Raw genomic sequence first — 13,923 nt, 5'->3', positions numbered from 1 at the left:
TGCCTCAGGAACTTTATGGACCATGGGAAGCGAATAAAACTGATGTGGCCACGGTGCTACATCTTTGATGTTTGAGCCAAATTGTCCCTGTCTGTCAATCGAAAATTTGGTAAGTGATCAAGAGGAAGAACAAAAGACAAAGATGAACTAATCCTGTCCATCCTCATCACTCCTAAAGAGAACCTCAACATCCTCATCTCTGCTACCTCTATCTCTGCCTCATGTATTTTCCTCACTGCTACAGTCTTGAACCCTTGCAGCATCTGTTACATCTTCTCTACTTAATTCTAATTGTATCTATCCATCCATCCATCCATCCATCCATCCATTTTCTACCGCTTATCCGGAGGGGGCAGCAGACTAAGCAGGGATGCCCAGACTTCCCTCTCCCCAGACACTCCCTACAGCTCTTCCGTGGGAATACCGAGGTGTTCCCAGGTCAGCCGAGAGACATAGTCCCTCCAGCGTGTCCTAGGTCTCCCCCCAGGCCTCCTCCCAGTTGAACATGCCCGGAACACCTCCCCAGGGTACAATTCTAAATGTATATAACTGTAAATTCATTGCCTAGTGAAATGAGATGTTTCTCTAGTTCCATGGTGCTACACAGAACAAAAAACTTTAATGCCAGCCCTAAATTAATCTTTTTTTTTATTTTTTTATTTAAACTTATCAGCCTTTAACAAAAAATCTGTCACCACAAAAATAATCAGAGAGCATAAAAAATTGACTATAACCGAAAGCGGAAAAGAAAAAACAAGGCAATTCCTCTGCATGACAATTGAAAAAAAATAAAAGCGTTGTTATTAGTCTAATCTAGTCTCTTTAATCTAGAGTACCTTTAAGAGGTTGTGCCTGTACATGATATACACGACTTCTTGTTATCACAAACTAATAAAATATAAATAACAGGCCTGAAGTAACACCTTGGAAAGGAAGTCAAATGAGGACACACACTGAAATACATTTTATTAAAATAGATATAAATATTTATAGAGAGGAATAAAAACAAAAAAAAAACAAATGCACAAATAAATACAGAATTAAAACTGGTGCCTGTGTGTGTAGCATCTCTACATTATATTTGTGTGATTGTGTCCTGCAATGGGTTGGTGTCCTGTCCTCTGGTATGGACCGGAGGCTCTGAGTGTAGGTGGTACAGAAATAGATGGATGGATAGATGGATAGATGAATATGGGCCAATTAGTAAAACAAACCAAGTATTGTTTGTGTTAATTAAATAAAATACTAACTAAAACACTATAATAATAGTGTAATAATAATAATAATAATAATAATAATAATAATAATAATAATAATAATAATAATAATACGGGGGGCACGATGGCTTAGTGGTTAGCACGTTCGCCTCACACCTCCAGGGTTGGGGGTTCGATTTCCGCCTCCGCCTTGTGTGTGCGGAGTTTGCATGTTCTCCCCGTGCCTCGGGGGTTTCCTCCGGGTACTCCGGTTTCCTCCCCCGGTCCAAAGACATGCATGGTAGGCTGATTGGCATCTCTGGAAAATTGTCTGTATTGTGTGATTGTGTGAGTGAATGATAGTGTGTGTGTGCCCTGTGATGGGTTGGTACTCCGTTCGGATACGTTCGGATAAGCGGTAGAAAATGAATGAATGAATGAACAACAACAACAACAACAACAATAATAATAATAATAATAATAATAATAATAATAATAATAATAATAATAATAATAATAATAATGACAACAACAACCATAATAATAATAATAACAATAATAACAACAACAACAACAACAATAATAATAACAATAATAAATAATCATAACAACAACAATAATAATAATAATAAAAAGAATGACGACGACAACAACAACAACAACAATAATAACAACAATAAATAATAAATAATCATAACAACAACAACAACAACAACAACAACAATAATAATAATAATAATTCCTCTCTCCTGTACAGTATATATTTTCATTTCCAATATAACTGGCTATACCGGATAATTCTCTCCATAATGTTTATAAACTCAGTTCTTTTGCCGGCATAATAAACCCTGCGGTTTATTTTCCACAGTTTCTAGAAAAGTAAAAGGTCAGTAAATTCCTCTTTCTCGGAACAAACGCAGCGTTTTCCTTCTTTATCCTCAACACGCCCCGTTTCTTCCCATAACTCAGGTGGGGCCTTTCTATATTCTTTATCCCACCCGCATTCATAGTCTTCTCTACGATTGGCTGGAATGTTGACCAATCGCAGTCAAAGGTCTAAACGTTTCCAGCCAATGATGATGTAATGGGGGCGGGATTTGTGAAAGTAGGAGTGAGTGGGCGAGAGACTGAGAAAGAATAGCGCTAGCTGGAGGCGGAGGTTGTCGGTTGGACAGTTTTATTTTTCCTTGATGTTTCTCCACAATCTGGGCACCAATATGCATTTTAAGCCAAGTCGGAATAGACTTTATACAACACGATGTTGTGGATGTTGCCATGTCAGAACGGGGACGATCATTCTCGGGACTTGGTACATGGTACGTTTGTTAGCGCTTTGCTAATGTTTTTCTCTGAGGCGTAGCTTAGCTATCCGTTGTGTTTAACGGTTTTTTCACAGCTCGGAGAACAAACAAATCAGCAAATGGCTGATTTTAACGAATCATATTTTAGCTAAAGACGTTAATATTTGACGGTATCACGGTTTAGTATTGTGCTTAAATACGCTAACTCAATATAACGCTTTATCCTTATGAGAGGCCTAAAGCTTGCTTTGCTAACTGGCTAGTTTGTTAGCATCCGAGCCCCCCCCCCACACCACTGCAAACATTTATTATTATTATTATTATTATTGTTGTTATTGTTATATGCCTAAACATAAAAGATCTGTCTAACGCTATCTTAATTTACAAGTAATAACAGGTAATATCGTTAAACAGTAAAATATTTCCTAAAACTACAATATATAAAAATAACTATTAAAACAAAACAAAGACGTCAAACGTCAGACCGGACTCAATAAACTCGATTATATTTTTAATCAGATATAACATCTCATTAAATATAAAATTGTATATGGCATAATAAAACTCTCTTACACACATATACATTATAGCAATACGTATATAAAAATTCTAACAAAATATTTATAATATTAAATAAATATATATAATTCATATAAATAATTTCATCGTCTGCATTGTTTTCTTGTATAGTATAGTGTTCATGTCTGTACCTTTGTGAGTCACAAACTGCTGGAACCAAATTCCTTGTGTGTGCCAATAAATCTGATTCTGATTTATTTATATATATGTGTGTGTGTTTGTGTGTGTATATATGTGTGTGTGTGTGTGCTAGATCTATATAATAAATAAATATATAGTTTTTATTGTATGTATAACTAAACCAGTCAGTCATTTTAGAGCCTGTAAAGTTTGAGGAAATTATAAGGAAAACAAATTTTTTTTCCTCTCTTCAGTTTCTCCTTTTTCCGGGTGTTTTAATGTATTATGTAACGCTTCCAACGCTGTGGTTTGGTTCTGTGTCTTTTTATTTAGAATCAGGAAGTCAGTGTGGTGCAGAGTTTGACAGCCAACATGATTTGCGACACCGCCTCTTTTAGCAAACTTGCACAATAAAGAGTTTTTAACCTTTTTGGATGGCGTTACATTACATTACATTAAGTGTATAAGGGCTATGGGGGCAGTTTCCTGTTTTACAGGAACTCCTCTGGGATTTCATTTCCCTTCGTATCATCCACATGTAAGCCCTATTGGAATCAGATCGGTTTATCTGGACTCTTACGAAATATGATCGTGTGGCAGCTGGACGCCCTACAAGGCGCCAGATTAAAGAAGAGACGCTGATTCGGTTTGCAGAACCAAGATTCTGTCGACAATTTAATAATCACAAAGTAAACGCGAAGCTTTCACCAGCTGATTCAGGAAGTGTTTCATATCTTATGGAGTGGCACAGATACGTACACTGTGAGACTAAATACGGCATGTAGAAACAGACGGGTGTTGTTTTTCCAACCCAAGGTGATATCTGCATAGAAAATCATGGATGTGGTTCCTGACTGTTGTTATCAGTTGAACACTGATAGAGTAGGCCTGTAATTTGCTCAGAGGACGGACAATTCAAAGAAGCAGAGGAGCAGCTGTTAATAAGGGTTTATTACCCCAGAACCCCATGTACACTTAATCATGTTTGAATAGATCTACACCATTTTCCATAATTCACGGTTTAATCCCACCTGAAGTCTGTACGAATGCTGATTTGATCAGATAGCAGTAAAGTAACTGCTGGAGTTTGCAACCAAAGAAAAGTATGTGATGGTTTTGTAGACGAGGCACTTTCTGTCTTTACCATATTCTGTCTTTAAGATTGTTGCTCTGGAAAATTACTATTAAAGATTGGATATTTGTCATCACATCTACTGATGACTGATGTCCACCTTGAAATACACGAGAGCTTGTTTTGTATATTTCCTCATCGCACTGAAATGATTTTCTGGATACGTCACCACCAGCTGGACACACAAAGTGCTTCTGTTTTTATACGAGCGTGACATAAATCTAGTGCAGCACACAGACGTCTTCAAGGCCACCATCTTGTCAGATGTAGTTAAACACTGTCGGTCGGCTAAACGTCGGCCACGTGTTCACGGAGGCCTGTAGAACAGGGCTACGATCCAAAAAGCTCAAACGCCAAGTCTGAATTTTAGTGCATGTTACATAACTCCCAAAAAGTTTTATAAATAATGACTTCACTACTTTTACATGCGCTTCCTTGTTTTAAATCCATCAACACATCTGTAGGTTAAATCTGTAACATTGTCCATACAGCTCACTGTACATACAAGTTAAATACATCACGCAGGGTGAAGTTATCACTCTGACCACAGGCTGTCTTTTGTTGTTCACAAGCGTTCATCAAGTTGTCAGCTTCTTTTTTTCTTCCAATTTTGTAAGTAGAATAAGGTGTAATGACTTCTGTACTTTGTTTACTGACACAGAGGAAACGAGCAGAAGATAAAAGCTGCATAATGAAACCTGTAGAGACGTGCTTGTACGAGTGTGTGTGTGTGTATGAGTGAGTGTACTAGTGAGAGTGTCTGTGCGCGTGTACGAGTGAGCGTGTGTGTGTGTACGAGTGAGCGTTTGTGTGCGTGCTTGTATTAGTGTATGTGTGTGTATGAGTGAGTTTACAAGTGAGCGTGTGTGTGTGTACGAGTGAGCGTGTGTGTGTACACGCACATAGTGTATGTGTAAAAGAACTGTAAATGTTTGTTTTCTGGGATTTTACAAAAAAAAACATTCCATAAAAAGTAAACTATTTGTAAACGATATTTATCTTATGATATCCTTCAATTTACCTGTTCAAGCATAGGCTTAAATATTTAAATGGGAACCTGTTTAAGTAAAAAAAAAAAGTTAATATGTAAACATTCAAACGTCGGCCACGCATTCACGGAGGCCTGTTCATCAAGTTGTCAGCTTCTTTTTTTCTTCCAATTTTGTAAGTAGAATAAGGTGTAATGACTTCTGTACTTTGTTTACTGACACAGAGGAAACGAGCAGAAGATAAAAGCTAGATAATGAAACCTGTAGAGACGTGCTTGTACGAGTGTGTGTGTGTATGAGTGAGTGTACTAGTGTGTGTGTGTGTGTGTACGAGTGTGTGTGTGTGTGTGTACGAGTGAGCGTGTGTGTGTGTTTATTAGTGTGTGTGTGTGTGTGTGCGCGTGTACGAGTGAGCGTGCGTGCGTGTACGAGTGTGTGTGCACTTTCCTGTCAAATATGACTCACACATTCATACACAAGGGACAGTGTTTAGTGAAAATAGGAGTTTGTGTACCACATGGTGTTAAATACAGTCCCAGTCTACACAGCACAGAAGAGTGTTAGGTATGAAGGAGGAGGTGGTGGCTTAGTGTTTGTTCCAGGCTGCTAAACAGAAGGTTGCCAGTTCAACTCCCATTTCCATAAACCTGCCACTGCTGGGCCACTGAGTAAGACTTTTAACCCTTAAATGTTTAGTTGAATAAAATGAGAGAAATGCAATTAAATACAGCACTTTTTAAGTGCTCTCTAGCGACAGAATAAAAGAACTGTAAATGTTTGTTTTCTGGGATTAAAAAAAAAGATTCCATAAAAAGTAAAATATTTGTAAATGAGATTTATCTTATGATATCCTTCAATTTACTTGTTCAAGCATAGGCTTAAATATTTAAACGGGAACCTGTTTAAGTAAAAAAAAGTTAATATGTAAACAATTAGAGTTTGGATTTGCAAGCAGCAAGAACTAGTCAAACTAGTTGAATACGATCCAGTTGTTTTCTGTTGTGTCAGACATCTTTAGGTGCTCGGAATTAATGTCGATTAGTGAGAACATGACTTCATCACGGTGTCCTTACATGCCACATGCTGTATTTTTTTCCTCACTGCGTGCTGATTGTTTTCCTCCCGCAGGTTGTGAACTTGTTGATGGGAATCCTGCTGACGGTGGCAGTCACTCATCCTGAGAATGTGCCCTCGGTTGACCTCCAGTACGAGGTCATCGAGCACTACTTTGCCTCAGACCGAATGTCAGGTACGGATATTTTGACAATCATAAAAAAAATGTTTTTAAATTAGTCTCAGATTGGCTAATCGCTTTATTTTTGTCCTTTTGATGTAGAAAACGCTTGCGTGGGATTCGCCATCTCCCTCCTGATGCTCACCATCAGTGCCATGATGGTGTACGGAGCGATTACTGTAAGTTTATCTGAGCAACTTAAGGCACGGTTTTGATTCTGAAATCTGAAAGTAAAACTTGGGGGACATAAAATGTTGGTCTTTTGGCACCAGAAATCTTTTACCGCTGGACAAATTCCATTATTCCTGTCCAGCTGCTGGATTAATCGTGTCTCAGTAACATGTTACAAACGTAACGGACAGAAAAGCATCCCGAAAGGAACGACACAGCAGTATATATTTGACACGTTATACATTTTAAGATGCTTTTCAGCTCACCACAGTTGTAAGGAGTGGTTATTTGTGCCTGGATAATTATTTGTGTGTTAAACTGACACTCATTCGATGATGCTTTTTGTTTTCTTCCATATTATGGAGAATTTACGTCTTCCGAAATAAGCAAACTCACTAACGACGAGTTACCGTCATCACTTCTTGTATTCTGGTATTTGACATAAACACAATTTGAAACGCTCGACCTCCACCTGCGCCGCTGCTGCACAGTCGGCCGATTTGTTAGAAACGCCTTTGCACTCGTGTAAAGTGGCCGTCGGATGTAGTTAAACATTAAAACCATAGAAATTGTTTGAAGGTATCACGCAAAGATGGATAGCAAGGCAAGAGAGATCGATCGCATTAAACCAGGTTGCATAACTCACTTGTGATAACACGGGGGTTGGGATGGGTTGGGGTGGGGTGTTAAACCTGTCATACATGCAAAAGTATTTATCACCTGCAAGCGATCAGATTTTATTTATTTATTTATTTATTATTCTAACCTTCCGGTCATCAATTTAAATGTGAAAGTTTTACCATGTATTTTTTGTCAAGTTGAGACAATCATATATATATATATAATATTTGTATTTGTAATGTTTAATTAATATATATATAATATATATATTTGTAATGTTTAATATATGTGTAATATTTCACCGTTTCATTTCAATCCACACTTTGCAGTCTTGCACTCTTGTCGAAACAGGTTTGATTTATGTTTCCTACAGTAGATCCTGCCGTAAGGTCACGTCCTCTCCGTGTCAGTCGTTACCTAACGAACAACTCCCAAAATGAGCTTTGCGAGTTGTGTTGCTGTAATCGGTTTCCCCTGTGAACCTGGTTCATTTCTAATGCCGATAGAAGCAGTCCCGTAGTTTCCTCCCTTACCTTCCCTACAATAGACTCGCTTCGAGTAGCACGTACGCTGGAGTCGGGAAAATCTAGGGTCGGGATTTGGTTTTAAACCTTAAGGTCATTTCTCAAGCACTAATCTGTACAACGAAATAAAACACACAAACCTGAAGCTGTGTGTCTCCTACAGCACCGCGATGGCTGGCTTATCCCGTTCTTCTGCTATCAGCTGTTTGACTTTGCTCTGAGCTGCTTAGTGGCCATCAGTTCCCTCACCTACCTGCCCAGGATCAAGGATTATCTGGATCAGCTGGTCAGTGCTTTTCTGTTTATTGTACATCTCTCTTACATCTCCTACCGTCCAGAGAACAAGATGTTAGAATTGTCGCTCTCGTTCGCAGCCGGACTTCCCCTACAAAGACAACCTTCTATCTCTAGACTCCAGCTGCCTTTTGCTGTTCGTGCTCATCTTCTTCGCTCTCCTCATCATCCTAAAGGTACGATCCATAACCCTACAATTGTCGTCTCTAACGTATGCATCAGGGAAAAAATATTATGTTTGTGTTCTCTCATGTCCAGTGTCCCAGAAACTCAAGTGATGACTCGAATGTGTATCTCAGATAAACCTCTGTCTATAAAAATACAGCAATCCGTACGAGATTTAGTCTTTAATAACATTCGGTCTCAAAGGCGACACGACTACATACGCAGTCTGTAAAGGCAGTAAAAGATCCGTTCCTTCTTTATTCTCTCTCGTTCAAGTCAAACAGGTCTCTCTTTATTTCATTAAAGGATTTTAATCATTCACTGATATGTGCTTAACTATGCGCTTATTTAATGATGGAGCATTTACGGCATCGTTACATCAATACACTTGGAAATATTTAAAAAAAATATTTAAAAAAAAACAAAACAAGAAACTAAAACAGAAACGCTTTAAAATTTTCCGTCTCATACACGTGTGCTCGATTAACAGTCCTTTAATATGAACTGTTATTTTTATGTGTAATATTTTGTTGTTGTTGTTGTTGTTGCAAAACCAGGCTTATTTGATCAACTGCGTGTGGAACTGCTACAAATACATCAACAACAGAAACCTGCCAGAGATCGCCGTTTATCCTGCTTTCGAGGCTCCACCACAGGTACTTTCACTTTCACACACGTGAACGAGCAGAACTGAGCGGAATAAATCGATAAAAGAACTCCGTCTGCTTTATTAGATCGTTTGTGAAACTAGTCAGTGTTATTTCGGCTATAAATAGTCTCTGGTTTCCCTCGAAGCTTCGCCCTACCGACGCTTGTACGTCTGCTAAGCGAGTTTCTGCGAACGAGCCGTTACTATAGAAACGGCAGGACGTTACAAAGAGCGCTTTCATACGAACCCGCGATCTGTAGCCGCACTGCTGTCAGAGCCGCTGTTAAAATGAATCACTACCTTCTGACTGATCAGACTGGAGATACAGCGTGTAATAATATTGTGCATTGTTGTGCATTTCTCCTGCTCGGGCAGTAGAGGGCGCTCACCGTGTAAATGTGTACAAGAATACGGCTTCAGATTCACAACTTCGCCCTGCCTCTTGTTTCCCAGAGTTTAAACAATTTGTTTTATCTGTAAAACTTATGTTTTAAGATCAAAGTTAACCAACAGACTCGAGCGGATTTCCCGTGAGCAGTTAAGAGTCGTCGGAAAACAGGAAACCAGATCTCACATGCTATCTCAAGATGACTCTCACGTTACCAATAAAACACGAGTACATGCAAACAGATGACGATAAGGAAACAAAATCCATTACAACACAGCCTACTTCCCTAAATGGCGGGCGGAACGAAAATCGATTTAGCGTTTCGATCAATCTAGTGTTCGATTCGATTTATAACTCATAATAATTAAGCTAACAGCTTTAAAAAATCCAGGTTATCTGCGCTGTTAGTTACGTTCTTTCGATTCATTTCGAGCCGTGCAAGTCTTCGTAACTCTGTACTTTTTAATTATGAGAACAATTTCCAAAAAAAAAAAAACTGGACGAACGTTGCCTTGAATCCATGATTCGAATTCATGAGTCGATTCATTTTCTCTACCAGCAGCTCTGACAGCAATGCAGCCGCACTAGAAGTTTTATAGACGCTATAAAAACGTGTGTATATTTCCGTTGGCAAGTTGCCATGTTTTAACCTCGGTTTCTAATACAGTGATCCCTCGTTTATTGTGGTCAATGGGGACCGGAACCCCTCGCGATAGGTGAATATCCGCGAAGTAGGAGGTGCCCCCCCCCAAGGAATTTCCGTATATGTGTGTAGGTACCAGAATGTTTAAAATATATATATATATATAAAATCTATTTAATTCTAAAACCTTAATATTATACATTAACTCGCATATATTTTACTTAAATCTATTTAATTATAAAACCTTAATATTATACATTAACTCGCATATATTTTACTTAAATCTATTTAATTATAAAACCTTAATATTATACACGGCACTTAGGAGGCATTGTGAGGGCTTAACGAAAAATAAATTTTGAACACAATACGCGAGACACAGTCCACAGCGTGAACGAGAGTTCGAGATACAACAAGGGAAGAAGCTGGGAGAGGATGCACTCGTCCACTCGTGCTCTCATTCGTCGATCTCGCGCCGGGAACCAATCACGTGCCTTGTCTGAGTGCCCATGGGTATGTACAAAGCCTCTGAGAGAGTTTCTCTCATTGTCTGGCATCCTGGGAAACCGTTGTTATTTTTATTTTTCGATGAATAATCTTTAAAAAAAAAATCACTGATGCACCGAGGCCGCAAAACCTGAACCGCAAAGTGGCGAGGGGTTACTGCATTACGATATTATTCTATACATAAATAGAAATGCTTAGCTATCACCGCCCCCCCTCATGTTTCGGGAGTTGCTTTAGAAAGACAGCGTAATGACTCTTGAAATGTCGTGGTTGTGTTTTTCTACAGTACATCCTCCCCACCTACGAGATGGCCATGACGATGCCAGCGAAGGAGCCTCCGCCTCCCTACATGCCCGCCTGAACCCCTCCCTCGTCGCTCCGAACAAGTCACCGCAGATGCCGTCCTTTGGTTTTTCCGATCGTTCGCACTCTTCGCTCTGTAGAACGAAGGGTGTTCCGATTCCCCACCGATAACACTTTAAAGCTCTGCATATTGCATAGACTTAACCATCGTCATCATCTGCATGACTCCCATACACACGTCGTGACGGCTCATCACAGATCTATTTTTGTAAATGAATAGAAAATTAAAGAGGCAGCAAGTGGGTTTTACGGGCTAGAAAAGGGTAGTTCCCTGTGAAGGGGAGTTCCGCGTGCAGTGTTGGAGCCTCGTTGTGAGCTGGGTTACATAGTGACTCTCGCTTCTAACAGCTTTTGTATAGTTTATTCATAGTGAACCATTCTAATGAAACGTTTCTACTTAGGTGACGTAGATCATTTGCCGACGGGCAACGCACATGAAGCAGTGTAAGCTTTCACTTCTCATAGGTTTCCTCTTGTTTGTAATGGGTTTTTTTTTTTTTAAAAGAGATATTGTGAAAGTTTGTTTGTTTTTTTTTTTTTTTTTGCTTTTACGTGAAGATTTACCGCTTCACTATCGTCTAACATTTCGAAGCACTACTCTCTCAGTCGGCTAACACGAAGGATTCTGCTTTAGTTTAAACACCGATCATGACAATCCAATGTGAAATTTAAAAAAAAAAATCTTTGTTTTTTTTTTCCTTTTGTGTATCTTGTGTGAACGTTTAAAAAATAAAAATAAATAAATGTTAACGCATAGGCAAAAGAGGTTTTAGCACTTTATCATGTTTTATATTCAAGTGTCGTATCGGCTCATACGTCCATCCTCACATCCGGTCATCCGTCAGCTCCCACCATGTGACGCCATCTCGACAGAGTTCATAGTGCCGTGTCGTGGTAGATAGTGATCATGCTTTCGACAAGACAAGGAGGCCCGTCTCTCACGAGACAGTGCTTTGGATAAACATGACTCTCTGCTAGTATTGTGAAAATCAGTAGATGCATGCTATTCTCCTTCTTGGTCTTTTTTTTCCTTGTATACTTTCTGGTAAGTCAATTAATTCAGTAATAAACATTTTGAAACATGAGTTTGTTTTTGCTTTTCTGTAGATGTGTAGTCAGGTATTTCAATGGAAGGTGTGAACGTGGGCGAGAGTCTGTATAGGTGTCTGACTACGTACTTACAACCTGAGCGTCTGATGTGAGGGAGGTGAAGAGCTCTGGTTAGGGTGTTTGTCTACTGGTCAGAAGGTTCGGAGTTAGAATCCCAGGACCACCAAGCTGCCTGTGCTGGGCCCCTGAGCAAGGCCCTTAACTGCTTATAAGATGAGATGAACGCAAGGTCCTAATGACACACATTTAAACGGCACAGACAAAAGATGATGATGAAATTCAGTATTTTTGCATTCAGCAATATGCTGTAACTTTCTGATTTCGGATCCCGAATAGATTTTATTTTTTTACGGCCCTGAAACTCATCTTCCTTTTCTACATATGCTATTCAACAGACCCTGGTGGTGAAAAGTCACACATGAGGCTCTAAAGCAGATGTTCAAATGTTTATTTGTACGGTGCTTTTTTACAATTGACGTCGTCTCAAAGCGGCTTTACAGAACATAAACATAGAACAAAAGGTTCATATAAAGAATAATATAAAGATTAATAGAATACAAAACTCAGGATTAATATTAGATAGACAAAGATTAGTTCACAATGTGTATGTATTTATCCCCAATGAGCAAGTCTGAGGTGACTCAGGTGACTGTGAGGAGGAAAAACTCCCTTAGACGGTAAAGGAAGAAACCTTGAGAGGAACCAAACTCAAAGGGGAACCTCATCCTCATCTGGGTGACGCCGGGGGTGTGGTTATATATAGACAGTCTGACAAATGTAATGATGTAAAAGACCACATGGAGTTCACATCTCCTCTTTAGTATCACAGAGTCTAACTGGAGCTGGTAGATCTGTAGATGTCTCAGGATTCTCACAGAGTCGGCCTCGTCTCAGCGGAGCTCCAAAATCTTCATCGCACGGAAGACGATCAGAGCCGGTACAATTTCTGGATGCCTCGGGATGGGTAGAAAGAGAGAAGCAGTGGAGAGGGATTAATATAGCTTCTGTTCATAAAATGTGCAAGTCTGATGTAATCGTGCACAATATGAAGATAGTTTTGTGGTTATCTTTTCCATAGTAACCACTCATTCAGAGGAGCTGGTTATAGTGGATTCTCCTCAAAATTGTTTAGACGGGGAAAAAAAGACGTTTTTTTACAATTCAAGAAAGGAGTCTCCAGTTTCAGCACTCTGTCAGAGGTAAACGTACGTGTTCTGATCTCTTCAGGACAGTTTGTTCTTTCAGGTTTCATGAGCGACAGAGAAGAGACGGAGGGAGGAAGGAAGGAAAAAGCGGTAACAATCTAAGTGATGACCGGAACGAAAGTCGTTCTCAAGCACAATTTATCAAAACTCAAATTCACAATTCACTGAAGATATAAAGGAATGTTAAAAAAAAATTAATTTCATTTCTTCCTGATTTATACAGCCTGGATAGCTACAGTGAGTTAAGATTTCAGGACGTTCCAACAATCAGGTAGCTGCAGTTTAATAGCCAGGTAATGTCATCTAAAAACCAGGTAAACATCTAAAGGTTTAGATAATATTATTTCCTTTCTAGGGTTTAAACTGAACTTACCTTCCTAAAGTCTAAAATTAATAAAAAGTATCAAATTAAGTTCCCTTACTGTCCCTAATACGCAACCCAGCGGTGATGGTGGAAAGGAAGTCTCCCTGAGATGATGAAGTGAGGAAGAAACCTCGAGAGGAACCGTCCTCAGAAGGGAACCTCATCCTCGTCATGGTGAAAGCGGACAGTAGTCGAGTGAAATTGTTCAACTAAGAGCTCCTAAGGAATTAATAGGTCGACGTAATTTCTGGGATCATTATAGACTAAACACTAATTCCTTCCTGACGAAGTCTTCAATCCTGGGATTGAGACAGTGACTGGAACTTTTGGAGTGTGTAGTGAGAAACCCCCTGAATGGCAGAGCAGTG

General features: G+C 39.3%; 1 protein-coding gene across 1 annotated transcript; it reads left to right on the top strand.

Annotated features, from left to right (window-relative positions):
• Positions 1–2,304: 2,304 nt before the first annotated feature.
• Positions 2,305–11,961, top strand: laptm4a (lysosomal protein transmembrane 4 alpha). Its single transcript, XM_027158974.2, has 7 exons — positions 2,305–2,512; positions 6,446–6,566; positions 6,654–6,730; positions 8,031–8,153; positions 8,242–8,337; positions 8,884–8,982; positions 10,800–11,961. Exons 1-7 carry the CDS (start codon positions 2,387–2,389, stop codon positions 10,872–10,874), a joined length of 717 nt encoding a protein of 238 aa, XP_027014775.1. The 5' UTR covers positions 2,305–2,386; the 3' UTR covers positions 10,875–11,961.
• Positions 11,962–13,923: the final 1,962 nt, after the last annotated feature.

This window comes from Tachysurus fulvidraco, chromosome 16 (genome assembly GCF_022655615.1).
Source record: "Tachysurus fulvidraco isolate hzauxx_2018 chromosome 16, HZAU_PFXX_2.0, whole genome shotgun sequence".
NCBI lineage: Eukaryota > Metazoa > Chordata > Actinopteri > Siluriformes > Bagridae > Tachysurus > Tachysurus fulvidraco.
Note: the sequence above shows the minus strand (reverse complement) of the source record. Positions and strands in the feature narration are given on the sequence as shown.

Coding starts and splice junctions, on each gene's coding strand:
- laptm4a (XM_027158974.2), top strand. CDS start 2,387: ATGTTTCTCCACAATCTGGGCACCAATATGCATTTTAAGCCAAGTCGG. Junction 2,513..6,445: donor TTCTCGGGACTTGGTACATG/GTACGTTTGTTA, acceptor TTCCTCCCGCAG/GTTGTGAACTTGTTGATGGG. Junction 8,154..8,241: donor AGGATTATCTGGATCAGCTG/GTCAGTGCTTTT, acceptor TCTCGTTCGCAG/CCGGACTTCCCCTACAAAGA.